The sequence below is a fragment of the Aquarana catesbeiana genome, linkage group LG03, assembly GCF_042186555.1.
Source record: "Aquarana catesbeiana isolate 2022-GZ linkage group LG03, ASM4218655v1, whole genome shotgun sequence".
In the NCBI taxonomy this organism is placed as follows: Eukaryota; Metazoa; Chordata; class Amphibia; order Anura; family Ranidae; genus Aquarana; species Aquarana catesbeiana.
The window spans coordinates 106,083,379-106,108,092 of record NC_133326.1 but is presented as its reverse complement, the minus strand read 5'-3'; the positions used below and the strand labels follow the sequence as shown (position 1 = coordinate 106,108,092).

The 24,714-nt window shown below is 39.3% G+C and overlaps 1 protein-coding gene across 4 annotated transcripts in view; it reads left to right on the top strand.

Moving 5' to 3' along the window:
- LOC141131526 (dual oxidase 1-like) overlaps window positions 1–24,714 on the top strand; it is a 212,757-nt gene that overhangs the window by 106,526 nt on the left and 81,517 nt on the right. For all 4 annotated transcript variants that reach the window (XM_073618895.1, XM_073618894.1, XM_073618896.1 and 1 more), the window contains 6 exons: window positions 662–834; window positions 6,305–6,480; window positions 8,229–8,347; window positions 14,912–15,049; window positions 20,454–20,564; window positions 20,928–21,130. In XM_073618895.1, coding sequence (XP_073474996.1) covers window positions 662–834; window positions 6,305–6,480; window positions 8,229–8,347; window positions 14,912–15,049; window positions 20,454–20,564; window positions 20,928–21,130 — 920 coding nt within the window. The remainder of the gene's footprint in view (window positions 1–661; window positions 835–6,304; window positions 6,481–8,228; window positions 8,348–14,911; window positions 15,050–20,453; window positions 20,565–20,927; window positions 21,131–24,714) is intronic.

Here is a 24,714-nt window from a genome sequence, read left to right as displayed (position 1 = left end):
TGTAAAGTAGCACATCTTTCCCATGTTCATAACAGTACCACAGCAAAATGACATTTCTAAAGGAAAAAATGTCATTTAAAATTGCTTGTAGCTGTAATATATTGTTCCGACAATACATAGCAATATAGATAAAAATTATTGAAAAAACGGCATGGGTCCCCCCAGTCCATAACAGGCCCTTCAGGTCTGGTATTAATATTAAGGGGAACCCCACGCCAAAATAAAAAAAATGGCCCTTCAAGTCTGATTTTCAACCAGGGAAGTGAATATTCATTGGGTGGTGAAGGTAATGATATCCTCTGCATTATTATTTTATGTACCAATCTGTCTATTACGTTTTCCACATGTACAGGGAAATAAAACGACATTGTCTGACCCAAAAGAGTTGCATAAGAAGAAACCAAACACAAGACAATAATAGACAATAATCAGTGCAAAACAGCAAGCGGCAGCATCTAGCAGTCCGTTACCTGCATTCCACTATTATTTTAGTGATTGATCCTATAAGTGCACCTTTATATATAATCAGAATTAGGCATTGATTCAATGGGCATCTAAATCAGTGGGAGGATATAGGTGATCACAGCAGATGTTACACAAAACACATTTTGCAGTGACATGCATGAGCAAAGTGATTCTTAATAATTATTTTGCATAACAGACTACTGGTATGGATCTTTCAAATATTCCCGGACTGATTACATATCCTACAGCATTCAGAGAGGCCGGGACTTTGGACTTTGCTGTTATAACCATGGAAGAGAATACTTTGGACTAACACCTGTTACAAGTTGGAAGGAGATTAATCCAAGACTGTATCAGATAAATAGGCAGGTTGGTATATGCTAGATTTTGATGTTTGCAGATTTTGCATAAGACTTTGACCTCTTTCTGTAGAAAATACAGCTTTTGTACATACACACAGAAGAGGTCCACATGATCGTTGTGCATATGTTCAGGAAAGCTTGTTCTTAAAAGTCCTCTATTAACCTTCTTGGCGGTATTCGTGAGTCTGGCTTGGGGTGGATTTTCAGTACCAAAAGTGATAAGCACGAGCCAGACTCGGGATCGCAGCGCAGGATCCAGGAAGAGCTTACTTACCTTGTCCCCAGGATCCTGTGATGTCTCCCCACAGTGTGAGCGAGCCGTCCTCCACTCGATTCATCACGGAGCCGATCTCTGCTCACTGCGAGCGCTGCGACGCACGGGGACGGAGAATGGCGCCAAAATCAAAAAGTAAAAAACACAATACATATACAGTACACTGTAATCTTACAGATTAAATTACTGTATCAATTTATTTCAACTCCCTTTTGTCCCTAGTGGTTTCTCCAGTGCCCTGCATGCAGTTTTATATTATTAAAACTGTTCTTTTTGCCTGGAAACTGGAGATTGTCCATAGCAACCAAAACTGTCCCTTTACATCAAAAGCAGGTTTAGACCAGCTAGAAAACAGCGATAATAAATTAGAATCACTTGCAGAATTGAGTGATAGTGATTTGTGGGGAGATCCGTCATCAAACACTGAAAGTAACGACAGCGACAATTCTGCAACTGAGCAAATTTCAGCGTTTTTGATTTGATTACTTTATTGAATAATTTTTATTATTATTATATTATTATTTCTTAATTATTTATAGTTATTTATTATATTATAATTTATGATTTAGTGTTTCAAACTTTATCATACCCGGGATGTCTACTAGACTCTTGTTTGGACTGATATAAGTGTGTTATTCCTAAGAATTGCAGGCCTACAATTTAAAACGCCAAAATTCCATGCAAAATAATGGTACCGCTTTCAGCACCAAAAATCTGAAATAATCATACTGCCAGGGAGTTTAATATATCTAATTGCCTCAGGATCAGGAAGGATTTTTGTTCCCTCACTGGAGCAAATTGGATCATGCTTTGTTTTTTTTGTTGTTTTTTTTGCTTTCCTCTGAATCAACTTCGGTATGGCATTGTGTACATGGAGGTTTTTGATTTGTGTGTGTGTTTTTTTTCTGTGGGTTGAACTGGACGGATTTGTGTCTTTTTTCCACCATATTAACTATGGGGTTAATTTACTAAAACCGAAGAGTGCAAAATCCGATGCAGCTGTGCATGGTAGCCAATTAGCTTTTAACCTCAGCTCGGTTCTATACAGAGCAACACCAGATTTTGCACTCTCTAATTTTAGTAAACCAACCCCCCTGTAATTATGTAACATTAGGTTGGTAAAGAACAATTAGCAGAACACATGAGCTCATCAAAATGAAACATAACTTGCACTAGGCCAAGTGACCTCATAACACATGGTTCAGCTAAGGGGATGCATATTGATGGAAAATGTTACTCTACTACTCAGCCTTCTACACATATGCTTTCCTACACAGCTTTGTAATGCAGATACAGCAATATTGTTTGTTTGTTTGTTTTTTATTTTTTATTTATTTTTTGTAAAAAAAAAACAAACATTTTTATATAGGATTTTGTACAGTGCTTATGTAGTTATTTTGATTTCTGTTGGATTTGAGCAACACAAGTTTAACATGGACGTCTGCATTTTGGCAAAGATGGCTGTTCAGTAATTATGGAATTAGTGACATTGCCTTTATATTTTTAAGTAGCAAAAGCTGTTTCAAATGTATTTTACTGGATCTGGGGGTTTTACAGACCGTCTGTTTAATACAGACCCAACCTGCATGTTACACTGGAAGAAACTGATTTTCATCTCACAGCCACAGGATTAGGATCACACAGACTCTTTTCATGCCTCAAGTCCTGCCGGACAAGAATATCTTTATGTTCTCCTGCTAAAACATCCTGCATGTCTGATAAAATCAGTATTTCTCAATGACTTTCACACTAGGATGATGCAGCAATTATCAGCTCACTAAATAACTTTCACCAAACTTTTAATTACACTACTACTATAAAAAAATCTCTTCTGACACTGCCCATATTATAAACAACTACTCATCTATTTTTTTTTAATGGGTAGAACAACTACTTACAATGACCAATAAATACTGTAAACTAGGTAAAATACATATCAAGCCAACTGCCCATGCAGGGAAAAGCAATAGGTTCACTTTGGTGGCAGCTTTGCCACCTGCTTGTGTCTTCCTTCCTTTGGCTTTTCTGTAACTCAGATTGGCCAGTTGAAGCTCAAGAAAGGAAACCCTATGTAGAAGTCATTACTTTTTCAATCTCAATGGCATTTAATCATAAAATGAACAGAGACCAAAAGGACTTGTTTTTCTTAAAGAGAAACAAGAATAGATTCTCATCTTTAGGCATATAGCATTTCTGTATTGTAGCCCTCCTAAAGCTTAACCAAACAGAAAAACAAACATTTTAGATATTGCAATTTGCTAATCCTTAGATGTGGTAGTTGCATTAATTTTAAATATTTCTTATTTTTTGTTTTTTCATCTGATAATCTTAATAAATAACACATTTTCTTTCCTGTGTTGGCTCTGCTCACTCACTCAACTGTATTTATAGAGGCAGCCATGATTGTTACCCAGATTGTCTTGTCCGCCTTTGTTCATCTCCATTGCATGAGCGATGACGGGATTAGATGTTCTAGCAGTGGCGGCACTAACACAGCCCCCCCACCACGACCCGCTGTCCTTATCTTGGATGTGGGCTGTGAGAGCATGGTGGGCTCGGGGAAAGCTGCTCCGGTGACCGGTGTCTTCTCCTGGAGCAGCTTCCACGGTGTCTCCTCTCTCCTCCTCCCAACGCTAGGCATTCAATATAATTGCCTAATGTTTTGGCCAATCGGGAAACAAGTTTCATACCTGCTTCCTGATTAGCCAGAAGGAGGATCAGTGTTGCAACAGCAAGTTTTCATTCACTGTTGCAACACACCTTGGTGGGCTCCAGACGCAATGCTCTGCGTCCCATGTCCACCCCATTTTGAAGCCTATTAGAGCCTATGGCTCTAATCAGGTTCTTCAAAAAAAAAACCTTGCTGCTCTAATTCATATGACCGGTGACCCGAAAGGGACGGGACACATGAATGGGGGCGGCAGCGGTGGCCGTGGATAGATTCATGCTATGCATGAATCTATCCACTGCATATAGGTGGTGCCTATAATGGAGCAACGCCAGGGTGCCCCTAATGGACGGGCCACCCCTGCGTTCTAGAAGATACAATTGTTCTCCAGTTAATTTCACAGAAAGTTGCAAGGACATTACATTTCTGGGAAGATCAACAGATATTTCCTGTGTTTTCTGAAAACATTCTTAGCCTAAAAAGCACATCTAAGGACGGGTAAACTGCAAGATTTTACATATTTGTATTTGGGATTTTATACTTTTTAAGAGATTGAGATTTAGGGCCTAGAACCTTTGTATGGTTCTTAGCATACTGACACTACCTACTAGAGCAGTACCTAAAAGAAATATAACCAATCTTAAGCTAAAAGCAATATACCATTGTACGCAGAGGTCTGCTAAGAGGTTAATCAATTGGGCCTACAAAACACTTAAGTTAATTCACTAAAAGGTATTCAGACTGTATACTTAGAAAAGTGAATGTTCATTTAGCTTAGAAAATAAGGTGACCTTGGGGTTGATTTACTAAAACTGGAGAATGCAAAATCTGCTGCAGCTCTGCATAGAAACCAACCAGCTTCCAGGGGTATTTTGTGAAAGCTTAATTGAACAAGCTGAAGTGAGAAGCTGATTGGCAACCATGCACAGCTGCACCAAATTTTGCCCTCTCGACTTTTAGTACATCAACTCCACTGTGTTCCTTTATAATGCCTGATCATGTGCAAAGGAAATGAAAAAAAAAAAGAATTTTCACTTGCATGTGATTAAAGGATTGAAGTGAACACCTGTTAAACCAGGTACACACGAGCAGAATGTCCGACAGAAAAAGTCAGACGGAAGCTTTTCATCATATATACCGATCTTGTGTAGGCCTCATCGGACTTTTTTTTCAAAAATTCTGATGGACCTAGAAATGGAACATGTTCTAAATATTTCCGACGGACCCAATTCCTATCGGGACAGACCAAAAAAGATGCATGCTCTGAAGCAAGTACGAGACGGAAGCTATTGGTTACTGGCTATTGAACTTCCTTTTTCTAGTCCCGTCATAAGTGTTGTTTGTCACCGCGTTCTGGACGGTCGGACTTTGGTCAGACTTTGGGTTGACCATGTGTAGGCAAGACTGTTTGAATGGAATTCTGTCGGCGAAACCTTCGGAGTTTATTCCAACCGCTAAACCGGTCGTGTGTACGCGGCATTAGAGTCTGCAAAAGACTTGGGGCTGGGGAGGAGGTTCACCTTCCAGCAGGACACCAACCTTAAACATACAGCCAGAGCTACAATGGAATGTTTCACATCAAAGCATATTCATGTGTTATGCCCCATACACACGGTCGGACATTGATCGGACATTCCGACAACAAAATCCAAGGATTTTTTCCGACGGATGTTGGCTCAATCTTGTCTTGCATACACACGGTCACACGAAGTTGTCGGAAAATCCGATCGTTCTGAACGCGGTGACATAAAACGCGTACGTTGGGACTATAGATGGGGCAGTAGCCAATAGCTTTCATCTCTTTATTTATTCTGAGCATGCGTGGCACTTTGTGCGTCTGATTTCTGTACACACGATCGGAAATTCCGACAACGGATATTTGTTGTCGGAAAATTTTATAGCCTGCTCTCAAACTTTGTGTGTCGTAAAATCCGATGGAAAACGTGTGATGGAGCCTACACATGGTCGAAATTTCCAACAACAAGGTCCTATCACACATTTTCCATCGGAAAATCTGACCGTGTGTATGGGGCATTAGAATGGCCCATTCAAAATCCAAACCTAAATCGAATTAAGAATCTGTGGCAAGACTTGAAACTCGCTGTTCACAGATGCTCTCCATCCAATCTGGCAGAGCTTGAGCTATTTTGCAAAGAAGAATGGGCAAAAATGTCCCTCTCTAGATGTGCAAAGCTGGTAGCGACATATCAAAAAAGTCTTGCAGCTGTAATTGCAGCGAAAGGTGGTTCTACAAAGTATTGACTCAGGGGGGATAAAAACAAATGGACACAACACAACAAAAAAATGAAAACCATTTATAATTTTCCTTCCACTTCACAATTATGTGCCACCTTGTGTTGGTCTATCACATAAAATCCCAATAAAATACATTTACATTTTTGGTTGTAACATGACAACATGTGTAAAATTTCAAGGGGTATGGATACTTTTTCAAGCCACTGTAGATCTTTAAGTACTCAAAAGAAAGCTTCATTGCTTTTAGCATAGTAACATATATATTTTTCCACACTGTAGTTGTTTGATGACTTGGCTACACTCTATGACAATGATATACATAAATTAGAGCTGCTTCCGGGTGCCATGCTGGAGAGTTTTGGAGATCCAGGGGAGCTTCTGACTGCCATTGCTCTGGACCAGTTTCAGCGCTTACGAGATGGAGATCGATTCTGGTTTGAAAATTCAAGAAATGGGTAAATATTAATAACTGCTAAGCAGGTAAAAACTCAGATATCCTTACTTTGTAAAATTTTATTTTTATTATTTATTTTCCTTCAAGCAGAATGCCCAACACAGTAGTTCATAATATAGAAAGAAGAACATACTGCATGAGCTAAAGCATCCACAATACATATTAGTACTCAAACATAAATGCACCTTTTAGCAACACAACTGTTACTATTTTGTAAAGGAACATGTACAGGATAGATCTAAGCATGAATCTCTCTGCAAACATTTTGTATTGCATTCCAGTCATATGTGAAAAGTTTTTGTTTCTTCTGTGGGTTTTAAAGTCAAGGACACAGACAAAGTTCTCTGTCTCCAAAGCAAAATGAAACCAGCTCCCTCCAAGAGTTTCATAATATTTTTAATATTAAAAATGCCCATTAAAGATATAAAGCCTCAACCAACCTATCAAACCTGGATCATTAAAGTCCCTTGTTAACACTGGGCCTCATTTATAAGTTTATATGAAAAAAAGAACTATCTATATTGCTCAATTTGACTGGTTTAGTGACGAGTGAGAGAGAGAGAGAGACAAACATTTTCAACTGAGTTCCCCTAAGTGCATGGGCCCTGTAGCTTTTGCAACACCACTGTTTTCACTGCATTATTTGAGAGATAACTTGCCAATGAATGTGTAGCAATATAAAAGCTGGATAGGCTGAGGGGAAATAAAAGACATTTGCAATCATAGGTTTGATGGTCACTGAAAACTTATATTACCTTTCTTAAAGATGAATCTAGGGAAAATTCTAAACTACCTTTGCAGTGGGGCTCCCCACATTGCAAGAATGAAATGTGTGTTTTGTCTAGGGTAGTGGAAAAAAAAGCATTTTTACTTACCTTTGTTTCCCTGGCAGCCAGCACACTGCTCTTTGCTCCGACATTCCAGGTTGTAGGTGAGCTCTTAGCATGCTCACTCACAATGCCGAACTGCTGTTCCTGCATTGTACATGATGACATCAGAAGGCAAATGAAAGGCAGAGCACCAAAAAAAAAGTGGCTTTGGTTGCTGGTTGCACAAAGTGGTAGAAGCCTGGGGAGTGAGGAATAAGGTAAGTAAAACTGAAATTAAAGGAACCTTCAATAAAAAGCAGAATTGACCCCTTTGCAATGCAGAGGTACCCCACTGCTTCGGTGGTTATGAATTTTCCTTGGCGTTCAGCCTTAAAAAATATTGATACATGTTTTGCAGTGACTCATTATGTAATCCTCTTGGGTATAATTAAAAAGAGTTGCTTATGCAGAGTCCAATGTTAATGAAAAAACTCTGCCTTTTAAAGTTCAAAATGTTTTCAAAATGGCACACATAAATCTGGAATCTATAAAATTAGGGCTCAATATTCTCCATGGAGTAATGGAGAAGGGCAACAATGCAGGTAAAATCAAACATTTTACAGAGTTAGAATGAATCTTCTAAGGTGTAAACTCCATGTACAATTTTCATTTATCTGCTGAGAAGGTGCCCAAAGAACAGGAAACGTCAGTGCATATTGACCAACTGCCATCTAACTTGGGTCTGGTGGCACTTTTTAATGTTTATTTTTGTTACTATTTCTGTTGCTACATGAAACTACTCTATCTATCTATCTATCTATCTATCTATCTATCTATCTATCTATCTATCTATCTATCTATCTATCTATCTATCTATCTGTCTATCTATCTTCTCAATTATGACAAGATAATACAGCTTTGTAATATATCTTTATTTTAGACTGTTCACTATAGATGAAACAGCCAAGATCAAGAATACTTCATTTCATGATGTTATCTTAGCAGTTACCTCTGCAAGTGTTGGAGATATTCAGCGGGAGGTTTTTACTTGGGTTGATGGTAAGCACATAAGTAATAATAGAAATTTCATCATGCAATATTGTACCTTCCTGCCATAATAAAGAACAGCTATCATGAGTGTATTTTATTATGATTATTTTTACACTTAAAAAAGTCTTATGCATGTGTGGTCCTTTTTTTCACACAACTTTTCTACATACATTTTCTCCATATCTAAAAGCTGGTTTCATATGTACTGATATATAAGTGCATGGCTTCATGGTCCTATTGTACAGACAATGTGGACAGGTCTGTTTGAGCTGTTTCCTGGAACAAAGGCAGTCAAAGAAGGTACTTTTAGGTGTTTAGACTTCTCTTTCTTCCTCAGAACATTAAGGAGATAGAGCATCTCTACAAATACAATATTTTTATCTAACCCACCATCAACATCAGCTAACAAAGATATGTGAAGACTAAGTGATTCTATATACTTAATACTATCAATTAAATACTTTTCTATCTATTTTACTTTAGCATTTTACTTTAGCACTAAGGGGCAAACAGTAAATTAGAACTAAAAATAATACTTTTCAATTTGAAATAGTGTAATTATCCTAAAGTGTCCAACTGGAACTGCCAAACTATGAATGCTAAATTGCCAACTAAAGTGACCATCATTCTCAAGGGGCCAATCTAATGCCAAATGGCAAACAGGATAAAGAAAAAAGAGAGATTCTAGAGCGGCAATGCAAAGCCCATCATGTCCTGTGTCAGTGGTATTAAAGGAAACTGCAGTAAGTCTACAAACAGAGACACAGGCAGCAAGAAATGTTAAGGTGTGTGCACATCCAATGTTTTTTTTTTTTTCATTTTGGATAGAATAGAGAAGGGTTAAACCTCTTCCAGCTGATTCATTTGCTGTCTGTGTACCATTGGGAACAGTTCCAATTCATACCTGTCCCAGACATGCAAAAGGAAGTTAGTAAAGGAGTTCCCAAAATGAGGGTAATTCCCCTCTTAGACAGTTGTCCCCAGGAACAAATGTCTCCATTAGATTTCCCCTAACTATTGTTCTGGGTGCAGCTCTAAAATGGATTTACTCTCATTTTCTATTTTGGTGATGATAGTCACCAGTGCAAATAGAGGGGTGAATCTTACCAATGGGGACAATAAAAACTCATCAGAAGGTCTAAGCCTTACCCTTTCAATCCAAAACTAAAACAACAACTTTTGCCTAAAGATACACCTCCCTGGAGGTATGATTAGTTCATATTTTTGCATCTCAAAGCGGTACAATTATTTTGAATAGAAATTTGGCGTTTTATATTGTAGGCCTGTAATTCTTAGCAATAACACACTTAGATCTGTCCACCAAGAGTCTAGTAGATATCCCGGGTATGATGAAGTTTGAAACACAAAATCATAAATTATAATATAATAAATAAATATAAATAATTAAAAAAATAATATAATAATAATAATAATAATAATAAAATAAATTTCCCCACGATTCACTATCACTCAATTTTGCAAGTGTTCTAATTTTCTATCGCTGTTTTCTAGCTGGTCTAAAGCCACTTTTGACGTAAAGGGACACTTTTTGGTTGCTATGGACAATCTCAAGTTTCCAGGCAGAAAGAACAGTAAATATAATATAAAACTGCATGCAGGGCATGGGCCAAAGCATTGGGGATAAAAGGGATATGAAATGATTTTGTACAGCACTGTAATCTGTAAGATTACAGTACTGTATGTGTTATGATTTTAAAATCTTTTTGAATTTGCCGCCAAGCTCCGCCCCCGTGCATCGCGACTCTCGCAGGGAACAGAGCCTGGCACAGAGAGGCTTCGGGAGGAGGACAGAGCCCGCAGACACCGTGGGGGGACATTGCAGGATCCTGGGGACAAGGTAAGTAACCTGCACCAGGATCCTGAGATGCAATCCCGAGTGTGGCTCGGGGTTACCGCTAATGGTACTGAAATTTAACCCCGAGCCACACTCGGCAATACCGTCAGGGAGGCTACATGCATTGACTTGTCTTTTTTTTTTTACCCAGTCACTGTCATTGAATCACAGGAATTTTGGAATTACAGATAATTCTTAACCAATCGGCAAATGTTTAACCCTTTCATGACTAAGCCTATTTTTGACATTTTGTGTTTACAAGTTAAAATCCGTATTTTTTGCTAGAAAATTACTTAGAGCCCCAAAAGATTATATATATTTTTTTTAGCAGAGAATCTAGAGAATAACATGGTGATTGTTGGAATATTTTATGTCACACAGTATTTGTGCAGCGGTGTTTTAAACACAACTTTTTGGGAAAAGGGACACTTTCATGAATTAAAAAAAAAACAAACAGTAAAATTAGCCAAATTTTTTTGTATAATGTGAAAAATGATGTTATGCCGAGTAAATAGATACCAAACATGTCACACTTTATAATTGCACGCACTCGTGGAATGGCGACAAACTACAGTACCTAAAAATCTCCATAGGCAACGCTTTAAATTTATTTTACGGTTACCAGGTTGGAGCTAGAGAGGAGGTCTAGGGCTAGAATTATTGTTCTTGCTCTGACGACTGCGGCGATATCTCACATGTGTGATTTTAACACCGTTTACATATGCGGGTGCGACTTCCGTATGCGCTTTCTTTGCTGCGTGAACTCGCGGGGACGCTTTAAAATTGTGTTTTTAAGAAAAAAAAAAATTTTGATCACTTTTATTGCTGTCACAAGGAATGTAAACAACCCTTGTGACAGTAATAGGTGGTGACAGGTACTCCTTTGCACTTCAAAGTATTCAGATCGCCATTTTCGACGATTATGAGGCCCGGTAAGAGCGACGGGAGGTGGCAGGAGGGGGGGTACAACAGCTGAGCGGCTTTTAGCCCCACGGTTGTTATACCTGGATAGCCTGCAGCTGCGGGCATTATCCGGTATAACCCCGGAAAGCCGAGTACGCATATCTACGTATGCTCGGAAAGGGTTAAATTCTGGTTTAGAGAAATACTCACTGCTCTTTTTATCTGTCTATTTGTATATGATTAATAGGTTTACATAAAGCACAACTAAAGATAAACCTTTTTTTTGGTTTTGGATAGAGTGGAGAGCGATTAGGACACCTTTCAGTTTGTATTGCTGTTTGTGTCCTGTTAGGGAGATTCACCCTCTCTATTTGTCCTGTTTACCATTATAATTGAAAGTGAAAGAAAGTCCCAACTTTGTGTTGTCCCCAGAAATATAATAGAAGGCAAATCTTCCAATAGGGACACTAGTTCTGGTAAACTGGGGGTCCCCAAGGAATTCCTTAATATGCAGGCATTTCCTCTTACTTCCAGTTTTGGCCCATTGACAGGAAGTAATGGGAATTCTCCTCAATGGGGCACAGATTGGCGAAAAATAAACTGACAGGGGTTATAACCCTCCCTTACTCTATTCAAAATGAAGAAAAGCATTTTTGCCATTAGTTTTACTTTAAATTAGTCACTTTAAATGACTATATAGATACATCTAGAATATAATACGAAAATAGTGTACTGAAAAATTGCTAGTTAAAACCACATTAGTTTGCAAATGTTTATTATGGTCTACTGTTATGTACGGTATGTCTAAGATATCAGATTTGATAGTAGAAATACCCAGCCCCTTTGCTCCCAATCTATACACAGAGACCTCATATAATTCAGGTACCAGCTATTAAAAAGCAGTCTGGTATTTACTTAACTACTTAAGGACTGGAAAGGATTTGCCCCCTTAATGACCAGGCCATTTTTTGCGATATGGCACTGCGTTGCTTTAACTGACAATTGCTCGGTCATGCGATACTGTACCCAAAAAAAATTGATGTCCTTTTTTTCCCACAAATAGAGATTTCTTTTGGAGGTATTTGATCACCTCTGTGGTTTTTATTTTTTGTGCTATACACAAAAAAATAGCGTCAATTTTGAAAAAAAAGCAATATTTTTTACTTTTTGCTAGAATAAATATCCCCCCCAAAAATATAAAAAAACTAATTTCCTCAGTTTATGCCGATTATATATTATTCTACATATTTTTGGTAAAAAAAATCGCAATAAGTGTATATTGATTGGTTTGCGCAAAAGTTATAGCTTCTACAAAATAGGGAATAGTTTTATGCATTTTTTTATTTCTTAATTTTTTTACTAGTAATGGCGGCGATCAGCGATTTTTATCAGGACCGCGACATTGCAGCGGACAGATCGGACACTTTTGACACATTTTTGGGACCATTGATATTTATACAGCGATAAGTGCTATAAAAATGCACTGATTACTGTGTAAATATCACTGGTAGGGAAAGGCTTATCACAAGGGGGCTATCAAGGGGTTAAATGTGTTCCTTGCTAGGTGATTCTAACTGTGTGGGGATGTGATTTACTAGAGGAGGAGCCAGATCGCTGCTCCTACTTAGTAGGAGCAGATGATTTGTCTCTCCTTTCCTGACAGAATGGGGATTTGTGTGTTTACACACATACATATCCCTGTTCTCACGATCGCGCGTGGCCGCCGGCCACACGCATCATGTCCCCCGCCGTGCTCACACAAGCCTGCTATGGCTCTTAAAGGGCCCGATGTACAATGGCAGCAATTCACGGGAACGTGCCGACCTGCTGCAGTATAATGATGGTGGCTGGTCGGTAAATGGTTAAACATGGATAAAACAAAAAAATTAACTACAGTATTTTGGACTTTCTAGGCATTATAATGATAGGAAGATATATATTTATAAAATCACAAAAGTGTTATTGTGCAATTATGGGCACAGTGAGGCGGCATTGATGGGCACAGTGAGGCGGCAATGATGGGCAAAGTGAGGCAGCATTGATGGGCAAAGTGAGGCTGCGATTATGGGCACAGTGAGGCGGCATTGATGGGCACAGAGAGGTTGCGATTATGGGCACAGTGAGGCACCATTGATGGGCAAAGTGGTAGGCTGCATTTGATGGGCACTGGTGAGACTGCATTGATCACTTTTATCATGTCTGCAGTCTCTGACCATCGCCTACATCATGTCCTCAGTCTCTAACCATCTCTTGTCTTATATCATGACTGCAGTCTCTGAGGGGAATTTGCTTAATTAGCAATGGTATTGGTAATATGCTGCAGGAAGGGGGTTAATGTACTGTCACTGATGCATTAGTATAGATCCCATCGTCTGTAGGCACTGTAGCTTTTCACAGTGGGGGGGGGCACAGTCTTTCATCTTCACCCTGGGCACGGAATGACCTTGTCCCAGCACTGCTCCACACTGACTCAAGTGAGTAACCTGCATGCGGATTTTTAGCTCCAAAGTCTATTACTTTACATCTTGAACAAGTTAAAAAAAAATTGGTCCCAGGTCAAAGCTCTGGGGTCCCCACTGACAACACTAGACCATTCAGAAAACATATTGTATCACTCCTGCCTGGACGTGCTTCTGCAACCAGTTTTCTATCTACTGTAGGTACATACATTCATTGATGCCAAAAGACCTTGATTGTAAACAAAGCATGTGCGAGGTACTGTATCAAATTCCTTAGCGAAATCCAATCCAATCCTTCCTTTATTCAAATTACAGCTTAGCTCCTAATACAATGTTAAAAGGTTGGTCTGACAAGAACAGCCTTTACTACTACTGATTTTGTAAATTGGTTACTACTAATGATCCTAATATTTAGCCACCCAGGTTTAGCTCTTGTTCTTTAATATTTGTTGGAATGCACTGGCAAATGCCATTTTTAATATGTTCTTAAAGCACTTTCACTTTTCTTCAGTGTTCTTTGTTTCAAGAATTTGATCCCATTTAGTATCATGTAGCATGGTGTACAGCTTAGTAAAGTTGGCTCTTTTGAAATATAGTGTTCTTCTCCTACCCTCATTTTCCTATACTTTGAGGCAAACATAATTAGTGTTACTTAAGTTATTCCTTACTTCTACATCTGTAATCAGCTCAGTGTTGTTTGTAGTTAGTAGGTCCATTTTTCCTAGTTTGGGCTCTCACCATTTGATTTGTGAAATTGTCCTGCATTACATTCAACAAATGACATGCGTAGTTGAGTGAACAGTTCTTTATTCTTAATGAGTACCGGGAATGTTGAAGTCCCTCATGATTAAAACATTCCGCTGCCTCTTTACTACTTGAGTGTGCTGTACCTTTAGAGCGATGTGCCCATGTGCCCCTGACATCACCGGCCGCTACAATTGTAAATATCTTCTAAATGGTGAACATTTACTAAATATTCTTTGTTCCTACAGGTAAACCTTATTATAGGCTTACCTGTAGGTACAAGTGAAAAAGTGGACTTTACAACCACTTTAAGGTGACCATGCAGAGGCTAAATTAGAGAAATCAATCAATTCTCCCATCCAGGCCAACAGCAATAACGGAGGAATCTCCACTACCATCTACTGTATTTAGGCAGACGCGACACCTGCAAGCTATTGCATTTTTTGTAAATCAAAGTAACTCAAACATGCTAAACTCAGTGAAGTGGGGTGCAGTGAAGTTAACATGTTTGCAACCAATTAAATATCCAGTCATGTGAAGGAAAACTTACACTAGTGCATGTAGAGTATATAGAACTAACATCATTTCACAATTTTATTTTTTACTTCTTAGGTGATCCATGTCCTCAGCCAGAACAGATATCATCTGCGAAACTTTCCCCCTGTGCTCCTTTAACTGTTACGGACTACTTTGAAGGCTGCGTGTTTGGATACAGTGCCCTAATTGTGACCATTTGCTCTTTTCCTTTGGGTATGTGTAGTTTTTGATACTTATCAGTGTGTATACTGTATGTTGGAAATAATACAGATGATAACATTTACAAAAGCTCACCTATAAAAATTACTTAGGGGACAGTGCTTTCACAACTATTATTAACCACTAGCTACCCAAGCCAATTTTGACATTTCTCATATACATGTTAAAATATGCTTTTTTTATAGAAAATGAATTAGAAACCCCAAACATGATATATTTTATGAAAGCGGAGATGCTGAAGAACAAAATGGTGGTTGTTGAAATTTTTTATAGTTTACAATAAATGCACAGCAGTTTATCAAATGGAATTTTTCAGGAAAAATACACTTAAATGCATTTTAGTGCACACAAAAAAATAATACCAAACTGGACGAACTATTGTCTTTTTTCAGCCTTACCTACTATGTAACTATGTAACTATGTTGTGTTGAGTAAATGGATACCAAACATGCCAAGATTTTAAAATGTGCTTGCCCATGAAATGGCAACAGACTACAATACCTAGATATCTCCATAGGCAACACTTTAAAAGGCTTTTCTGGTTACCACTTTAAAGTTAACCACCTCAATACAGGACACTTACACCCCCTTCCTGCCCAGGCCATTTTTCAGCTTTCAGCGCTGTAACACTTTGAATGACAATTGCGCGGTCATACTACACTGTAACCATCTGAAAATGTTTTCATTTTATTCACACAATGAGAGCTTTCTTTTGGTGGTATTTAATCACTCCTGGGTTTTTATTTTTTCATAAAAAAAGACCAAAAATTTAGAAAAAAAAAGTATTTCTTAGTTTCTGTCAGTAAATTTTGTAAATAAGTAATTTTTCTCCTTCACCGATGGGCGCTGATGAGGCAGCACTGATGGGCACTGATTAGGTGGCACTGATGAGGAGGCACGAATTTGCCACACTTATGGGCACTGATAGGTGGCACTGCTGAGCACTGATAGGTGGTACTGATGGGTGGCACTGGTGGGCACTGGGCACAGATAGGTGGCACTGGTGGGCACAGATAGGTGGCACGGATTGGCAGCACTGATGGGCACTGATGGGTGGCATTGATGGGCAACAGTGATGAGCATTAATGGGCAGCACCGATAGCCAGCACTGACTGGCATCACTGATGGCCACTGATTGCTGGCATTTGCGGGCACTGATTGCTAGAAGTTGTGGGCACAGATTGGTGCTAATTGTGGGCACTGGTTGGCACTGATTGCTGGCAGTGGCATTGCTGGCACTTAATTGTAATCAGGGCACTGATGATCAGTGCCCTGATTACATCCCTAGATGTCCTCTGTGAGGATATGCCACTGATCAGCATTCCTCTCCTCCCACTCTGTCAGTGTGAGGCGAGGAGCGCCGATTAACGGAATCTCCGTGTTTACATGTGACCGGCTGTGATTGGACACAGCGGATCACATGGTTAAAGAGCCGTGGCCACGGACACAGATCGCGATCGCTGCGCTGCATGCCACCGAGAGTGGGCGAGAGCGGTCATTCTGAAGGGCCGTCATATGAGACCCCCTTAAATTTTTCACTCTTTGTTATATTGCAGCCATTTGCTAAAATCATTTAAGTTCATTTTTTCCTCATTAATGTACACACAGCACCCCATATTGACAGAAAAACACAGAATTGTTGACATTTTTGCAGGTTTATTAAAAAAGAAAAACTGAAATATCACATGGTCCTAAGTATTCAGACCCTTTGCTCAGTATTTAGAAGCACCCTTTTGATCTAATACAGCCATGAGTCTTTTTGGGAAAAATGCAACAAGTTTTTCACACCTGGATTTGGGGATCCTCTGCCATTCCTCCTTGCAGATCCTCTCCAGTTCTGTCAGGTTGGATGGTAAACGTTGGTGGACAGCCATTTTTAGGTCTCTCCAGAAATGCTCAATTGGGTTTAAGTCAGAGCTCTGGCTGGGCCATTCAAGAACAGTCACGAAGTTATTGTGAAGCCACTCCTTCGTTATTTTAGCTGTGTGCTTAGGGTCATTGTCTTGTTGGAAGGTAAACCTTCGGCACAGTCTGAGGTCCTAAGCACTCTGGAGAAGGTTTTCATACAGGATATCCCTGTACTTGGCCTCATTCATCTTTCCCTCAATTGCAACCAGTCGTCCTGTCCCTGCAGTTGAAAAACACCCCATGCTTCACTGTTGGGACTGTATTGGACAGGTGATGAGCAGTGCCTGGTTTTCTCCAAACATACAGCATAGAATTAAGGCCAAAAAGTTCTATCTTGGTCGCAGACCAAAGAATCTTATTTCTCACCATCTTGGAGTCCTTCGGGTGTTTTTTTTAGCAAACTCCATGCAGGCTTTCATGTGTCTTGCACTGAGGAGAGGCTTCCGTCGGGCCACTCTGCCATAAAGCCCCCACTGGTGGAGGGCTGCAGTGATGGTTGACTTTCTACAACTTTCTCCCATCTCCCGACTGCATCTCTGGAGCTCAGCCACAGTGATCTTTGGGTTCTTCTTTATCTCCCTCACCAAGGCTCTTCTCCCCAGATAGCTCAGTTTGGCCAGACGGCCAGCTCTAGGAAGGGTTCTGGTCATCCCAAACGTCTTCCATTTAAGGATTATGGAGGCTGTGCTCTTAGGAACCTTAAGTGCAGCAGAATTTTTTGTAACCTTGGCCAGATCTGTGCCTTGCCACAATTCTGTCTCTGTGCTCTTCAGGCAGTTCCTTTGACCTCATGTTTCTCATTTGCTCTGACATGCACTGTGAGCTGTAAGGTCTTATATAGACAGGTGTGTGGCTTTCCTAATCAAGTCCAAACAGTATATTCAAACACAGCTGGACTCAAATGAAGCTGTAGAACCATCTCAACAATGATCAGAAGAAATGGACAGCACTTGAGTTAAATATATGGGTGTCACAGCAAAGGGTCTGAATACTTAGGACCATGTGATATTTCCGGTTTTCTTTTTTAATAAATCTGAAAAAATATCAACAATTCTGTGTTTTCGCGAACGCCGCACTGCACGCTCCCCAGTGGCGCGTGAGAGCGGTCGTTCTGGAGGGCATTTGACGGCCGGCGGGTGGGAAGAAGTTAAATATATGCTTTGGCACTAGAATTATTGAATTATTGCTTTCATTTTAACATTTGGAGTGATACCTCACATGTGTCATGCAATCACCGTATACATATGGATGGATACATATGAATGACAGACCTATGTGCATATAGAGGCCGCAAGCTTTCATTTTTTTTTTTATTAAACCTTATTAAAATGTATTTTTTATACTTTTTCTTAATTTTACTGTACCAATGCAAAAAAAAACTTTTAAAAAAGATAGTTTTTAAAGGAGCAGTGATTTTGTGCTTAAAGTGAAGCAATAAAAATGAAAAATTCCTTTAAATATAGCGCCTGGGGGGTCTCCTTAATCTGCCTGTAAAGTGGTGCATCTGCACCATTGTATAGAACCTGCTACAGCAAAACTGACATTTATAAAAAAAAAAAGACCATACAATACCATTGCTCCCCCACCCCAAAGCATCTTTCAACATGTTGATTAGGACAAGGGCCTCTTCCCGACAATCCTGGGATGTTGTTGTGGGGTCTGCAGTCAGGGGGCTTATCAGAATCTGGAAGGTCCCCTTAACAAGGGGGCCCCCAGATCCCGGCCCGCTATGTAAATGAGTATGGGGAGTATTACACAGGAGAGCTGGTAGAAATATCTCCACTGAAAACCCAGGACGGCATATAACGTACTGCAGTATAGAAGTGGTTTAAACATATCCTAACCCCCAAAAAAGTGTAATAAAATCAGGTTACCACCCCTTAATTGTAGTGGTGGCATTACTTTTCTTTTTTGGCTTTTCTTCCTTTAATTTGACCTAGCGATCCTGCCAGTAAAACACTTCCTGTCCTAGGATGACAACGTTCATTCACTTTACTGTATCTACAGAGAAGAAGCATTGTCAACCAAATAACAAGACTACAGACAGCTGCTCCTCTCCTCTTCTCCTTAAAGGAGTTGTAAAGACAGACGGCTTTTTATCTGAATGCATTCTATGCAATAAAATATAAAACCTTCTGTGTGTAGCAGCCTCCTCAGCACCCCCTAATACTTACCTAAAACCACATCTCTCTCCAGCGATGTCCGCAAGTGTCTTAGCTGAACGGTACTCTCCTCCTGATTGGCTGAGACACAGAAGTGGCACCTTTGGCTCCTGTGGCTGTCAATCAAAGTCAGTTAGCCAATCAGGGGAGAGAGGGGGTGGGTCAGGCTCGGTGCCTGAATGGACACAGGGACACAGGGAGCTGTGACTCGGCTTGATTGCCCTCATAGCAAGCTGCTCATCAGGAGGGAGGGGCCGGGAGCAGCGAAGAGGGACCCGGAGAAGAGGAGGGTCTAGGCTGCTCTGTGCAAAATCAACTGCGCAGAGCAGGTAAGTATAACATGTTTGTTAATTATTTATTTATTTTTAAACGAGACCTTACAATCACTTTGATATAGAGGCAGGGGATATGTAGTCCACATAGTTTGGAACAATGTAACTAAAAATGCAAAATGCAGCACAGGCAGAGAGGACAGGAAGATGTCAACTGAAGGAATATGTCAAGATTAACTCGTATTTGTTATTTATTTGCATTCATGGAACAGATATAACAAAACACTTTCAATACTATATTTAAAGTGATTGTAAAGCTTTGGTTTTTTAATTTTTTTTAAAATAACAAACATGCCATACTTACCTCCACTGTGCAGTTCGTTTTGCACAGAGTGGCCCCGATCCTCGACTTCTGGGGTTCCCCCTGCGGCGCTGATAGCTCCTCCCCTCATTGTATAACCCCCGAGGAGAAGCGCTCTCCCAGGGGGTTACCTTGCGGGCGCGCTCCTGAGTCCAGAATTTGCATCCATAGACGTGGAGTGCCGTACTCGGCCCCGGCGCCCGCGTAATTGGATTTGATTGACAGCAGCGGGCGTCAATGGCTGCGCTGCTATCAATCTATCCAATCAAGAGCTGAGACAACGGGCAGAGGGAAAGAGCGCATCTCCGGCGTGGGAATTACGGGGCTCAAGTGAGTAAAATGGGGGGCCGGTCAGTGACAGAAGTTTTTTCACCTTAATGCATTAATGTGAAAAAACATGATGGTTTACAACCCCTTTAACAGATCAAAACTGACCAAATAAAAGACATTATTAGAGTTTACATAAATTTTAAGGGTATTGTGCTTTAAAATTATTCAGTGCACTTTGCCTAGCTATTTAAGGGACACCCATAGTTTTGAAACATTTACAACAGTTGTAGGGGAAAAAAAATAGACAAGGTTTTCAATGATAAATAAAGGCAATATTTACTGGTTATTTTTAGTGATTTCAACATTTCTTAAGGAAACATATTCTGTTTCTTAGTTTGACACTGCTTTCTTTTTTCATACCTCAGTAAGTTTCCTTATTGCCTGGATAGTTGCTCACTCTCGTAAGAAGAGCTTTAAAAAAATCAAAAGACAACAAGCAAGTATAAAAAATGTCCTATCAGCTGAAGGGATTACAGGTAATTGTAATGTATACATAAACTTATTTGTGCAATGTACAGTATATACTATTAGGGTGTCTACTTTTTTTTTTTTCATTTAATAGAACTAATTATGCATTGCTATCTACAGTACTAATAAAGAACTTTTACAATGTTCTACTAAACGATACATTGCATATGGAGATGTAGCATGAACTATTTAGGGATCACTTGAACTTTGTTGCTTTTTTTCTACTGGTAATAATCTTGATCTATAGTAATTTTTCATTACATAAAAGCCAAATAAACTTGCATATTAATAACAGCATGCCTGTTTTATTCATATGCTATTTCTGATGATGTATAGTATATTGCATTAATAATGGAGATATCCTTTTTAAGCTCAAGAGTGGCAAGGACCAAAAGAACCTTTGTGCATTGTCCTCTTACAAATCCATCCACATCAAATGATAAAAATTTTGGACAGCCGGAGCACAGTGATTCGTACCATTGCCATACCAAGCTATAAATGCTTTAATGTCATTCAGTCTAATAATCATGGATGCAGAACTTTGCTGGTCAAGGTGCCCAATGAGTATGATACAGTAAGTATGTTGTCATATAACATGTTAATAATTCATATATTTTTATTATTAAATAAATTATGCTTATTACATACATTGAGAAATCTTAAAAATATATATCGATTTTAGAGGCGCTGAGGGTCTCAATTTCTTCATATAATAAAATACATATAAGTAAAAAAAAAAAAAACAGTCCCACTGGAAAACAAAGTGTGATAAAAGTAGGTGTCCCAAAAAGTCCCACGTGCAATTCAATCTCTTCGTAAATCACCAATTAAAGTGCTTCACCCGATCCCCTTTGTGTGTCAAACTCACCAGAGGGATTTGCCTCACAAGAATGTTCAGCAAATATCGCTTGAATGTATGCAAATCACGATGTTTCATCTGGCTGCTGGAAGGGCTGAATATTACCAACACTTCACCTACATATATTCCTCAAATATAAAAATGCTCCTATAGTGCATTATAGTAATAAAAGTTTAAAATGTATTTTAAATAAAATCCTACTCACAAATGAGTTAGGAAAACAATCATGTCTTATCACAAGATCACGTAACATTCCTTAATCCTCAAATGCCCCTGCACTTCCCCATGGGCCGGTCTCGGCATCTAACCCAACACCAGATACCCCCGGGCTCACTGTCACTGCCGGGATGGCACGTGATGTCACGATAGTCGCCCTGATGATGCACGTGATGTCACGATAGCTGCGCCCTGCCCCTGACACAGCGTTTTGTCCACTGACTTCTTCAAAAGGGCCCTTAAGAGGCTGCAGGAGCATAGTGACTGTTTGTTAACACACTGATACTTTGTTTTTTTATGTGTATGTAGGTATTGACACTTTGTTTTGTGTTTACACATAGTGTGTGATATACGAGATTTAGATTATTATATATTTTTGATTTTGTTCAAACAATGTAAATTAATTAAAAAAATTACATTTGGTTTTCTCCTCTGCTTAGACCCTGCTAATGTATATTGTAATGGAACTATTACAATTATGTAGAAACTCACTGGGTAGCCTAGACCGTTATGGGGTCTACCAACTACCCATCCTTCCCCTGCTACATACTCAGATACTATGCGACCAAAGCTGTAAGTCCTAGCACAGCACATGTGGTCATGCATGGCATTTTTCTAAAATGTGTTAAAAATAATAATGGCATGTTTGGGTTCCTTGTTTTAATTAGCCATATAAAACTGCCAAGCTGTGTAATATTGTTAGAATGCTGACTTTTGTACCAAACTTCTGTTCCCCTGATGCTTCCCAAAGTTATATAGGTTGTATACATGTTTCCAACCAAAAGCAATCAACATGTATTAATGGTGCTTGTTATATTCTTAATATCTAAATTTTAATTGGCTTTATTAAAAAGAATATGCATTCTCTACAATTGTGTGAATGATAAGACTTTGAGCTAATGATATTCAGATGGCGACTCATTGACTGAGACGGCAGGTCAAGACCCTGTCAGAATTTGATGGATTTTGTAAATAATATATGTATGGGTTGAAAATCTTCCTATGTAACCGATACTCTGTTTGATTTATGCGTTTATGTTTTAAGTGGTTTTATAGTCTCTCTCACATATATCTTGTTTCATGTTTAGAGGGTTTGTTAAAGTGAAAACAGATGTTAAAGAGGCTTGTATATCTACTCTAGCCCCCACTCTTAGGAAGGAGGAGAAAGGGGAGTGTATGGGAGGGATTTGTGTTTGGGCGCAAATTTGAAAGACTGAGTTCATATAATCAAAGGAAAACAGCTTTCTGCCTCTTACATACATCTCCTGCTTCAAGACACACAGCTCTATCTCTCTCTCTTCTATGCATACAGAATTTCTTCCAGGACACAAGAAGTTAAACGGCCATCTTTAAAGTCAATTCAAAGGAAAGCACATGTCTAATGACTTTAAGAACTCTTTTCAGATTTTTGAAACAAATTAACTATATTTGAACATTTTTTGCATATATGAAACAACACTAATTCTGAATATGAATGTACTATTTTTGTAAGTATTTTCCAAGTTTATGTGTGTACAATAAAACACACAGTTTGATTTAAGCTGACTCAAGCAGATATAATTCCAAGATTCGTCTCACGAGCAATCATCATTATTGAAAGCTTTTTATACAATATTAAGCCATTTATTACAGTGCTCTACCATCCAACCCCCCCCCCCCCCACACACACACACACACACACTCTTTTCTCTGAGGTTTATTGTACAAAATGGCTGTGGCAATTGATGTACTGTGATGAAACTGCCATGTTAGTCTTCTCTGAGCTTTCACCCTTTTACTGTACCAAGCATTAGACAGAGGGGGGTGAAATGACAGGAATCTGTGTTTGCTTCAAATATCCTATTTTTTCCTTATTTTTTATTCATTTTATGTACAAATATTGGGGCGTTTGGAGTGAACCCATGTTTTCTCTTTAACCATTTGGCGCCCACGCTATAGCCGAAACATGGCTACAGCGCAGGCTTAAAATGCCAGGAGGGTGTACATGGAAGTCCTCCTGTGCTCTTACTGCCTGGGGCTTGGGACTCGGCTGATAACAGATCAGAGTAAAGAGCCGATTACGGCCCTTTACCACGTGATCAGCTGTCAGCCAATGACAGTTGATCACAAGTTGTAAACAGAAGTCGGTCATCGCGAGGATAAAAGAATAAAGTCGATTATCGGCTTCTGTAAAAGGGACATCAGTCCCATACAGTGACCACCAGTGCTGCTAATTAGTGCCCACCAGTGCCACCTAACAGTGCCCATCAGTCTTGCTAATCAGTCCCCACCAGTGCCATCTATCAGTGCCCATCAGTACTGCCATCAGGGCTTCATCATCAGTGCTACCTATCAGTGCCACCTACCAGTGTCTATCAGTGCCCATCAGTGCAGCCTCATCAGCACACATGAATGAAGGAGAAAATTTACCTGTTTGGAAAATTTTATAACAAACTATAAAAACGTTTTTTTTTTTTATTTACAGTCTTTTTTTGTTTGTTTAGCAAAAAATAAAAAACCCAGAGGTGATTAAATACCACCAAAAGAAAACTCTATTTGTGTGAAAAAAAGATAAAAATTTCATATGGGCACAGTGTAGCATGACCGAACAATTGTCATTTAAAATGTAATAGCACTGAAAGCTGGAAATTGGCCTGGGCAGGTAGGGGGGTGTATGTGATTGTAGTGGTTACTACGTATATTCCTCTCCTCCCTTCTCCCACTGCTGCCCGAGTCTCCTGTGAGATTAAGAAGAGGGGAGAGAAAAAATGCATCCGAACAGGCACAACAAGTGGTAAAACGTTTTTTTACCTTAATGCAGAGAATGTGTTATGGTAAAAAACTGTTTATCTTAGAACCACTTTAAGCTAAGTGAACAAACGCTTTACAAACTTAACATGCTCTATTCCTTTATTAATTTCTTCTATTAGCTTCTGTTTTCTGACATAGATCATATCAAATTAGCAATAAGCTATGTTGTTTAAACTCTAATCGATAATAAAATAACAGTGTATGAACATTCAAAGCATGGCAGAAATGTGATAAAGAACAGGTTTTGTGGCTGTAGTGACAAATCTGATTCTTGCTTTCATTCTCCCATGCTA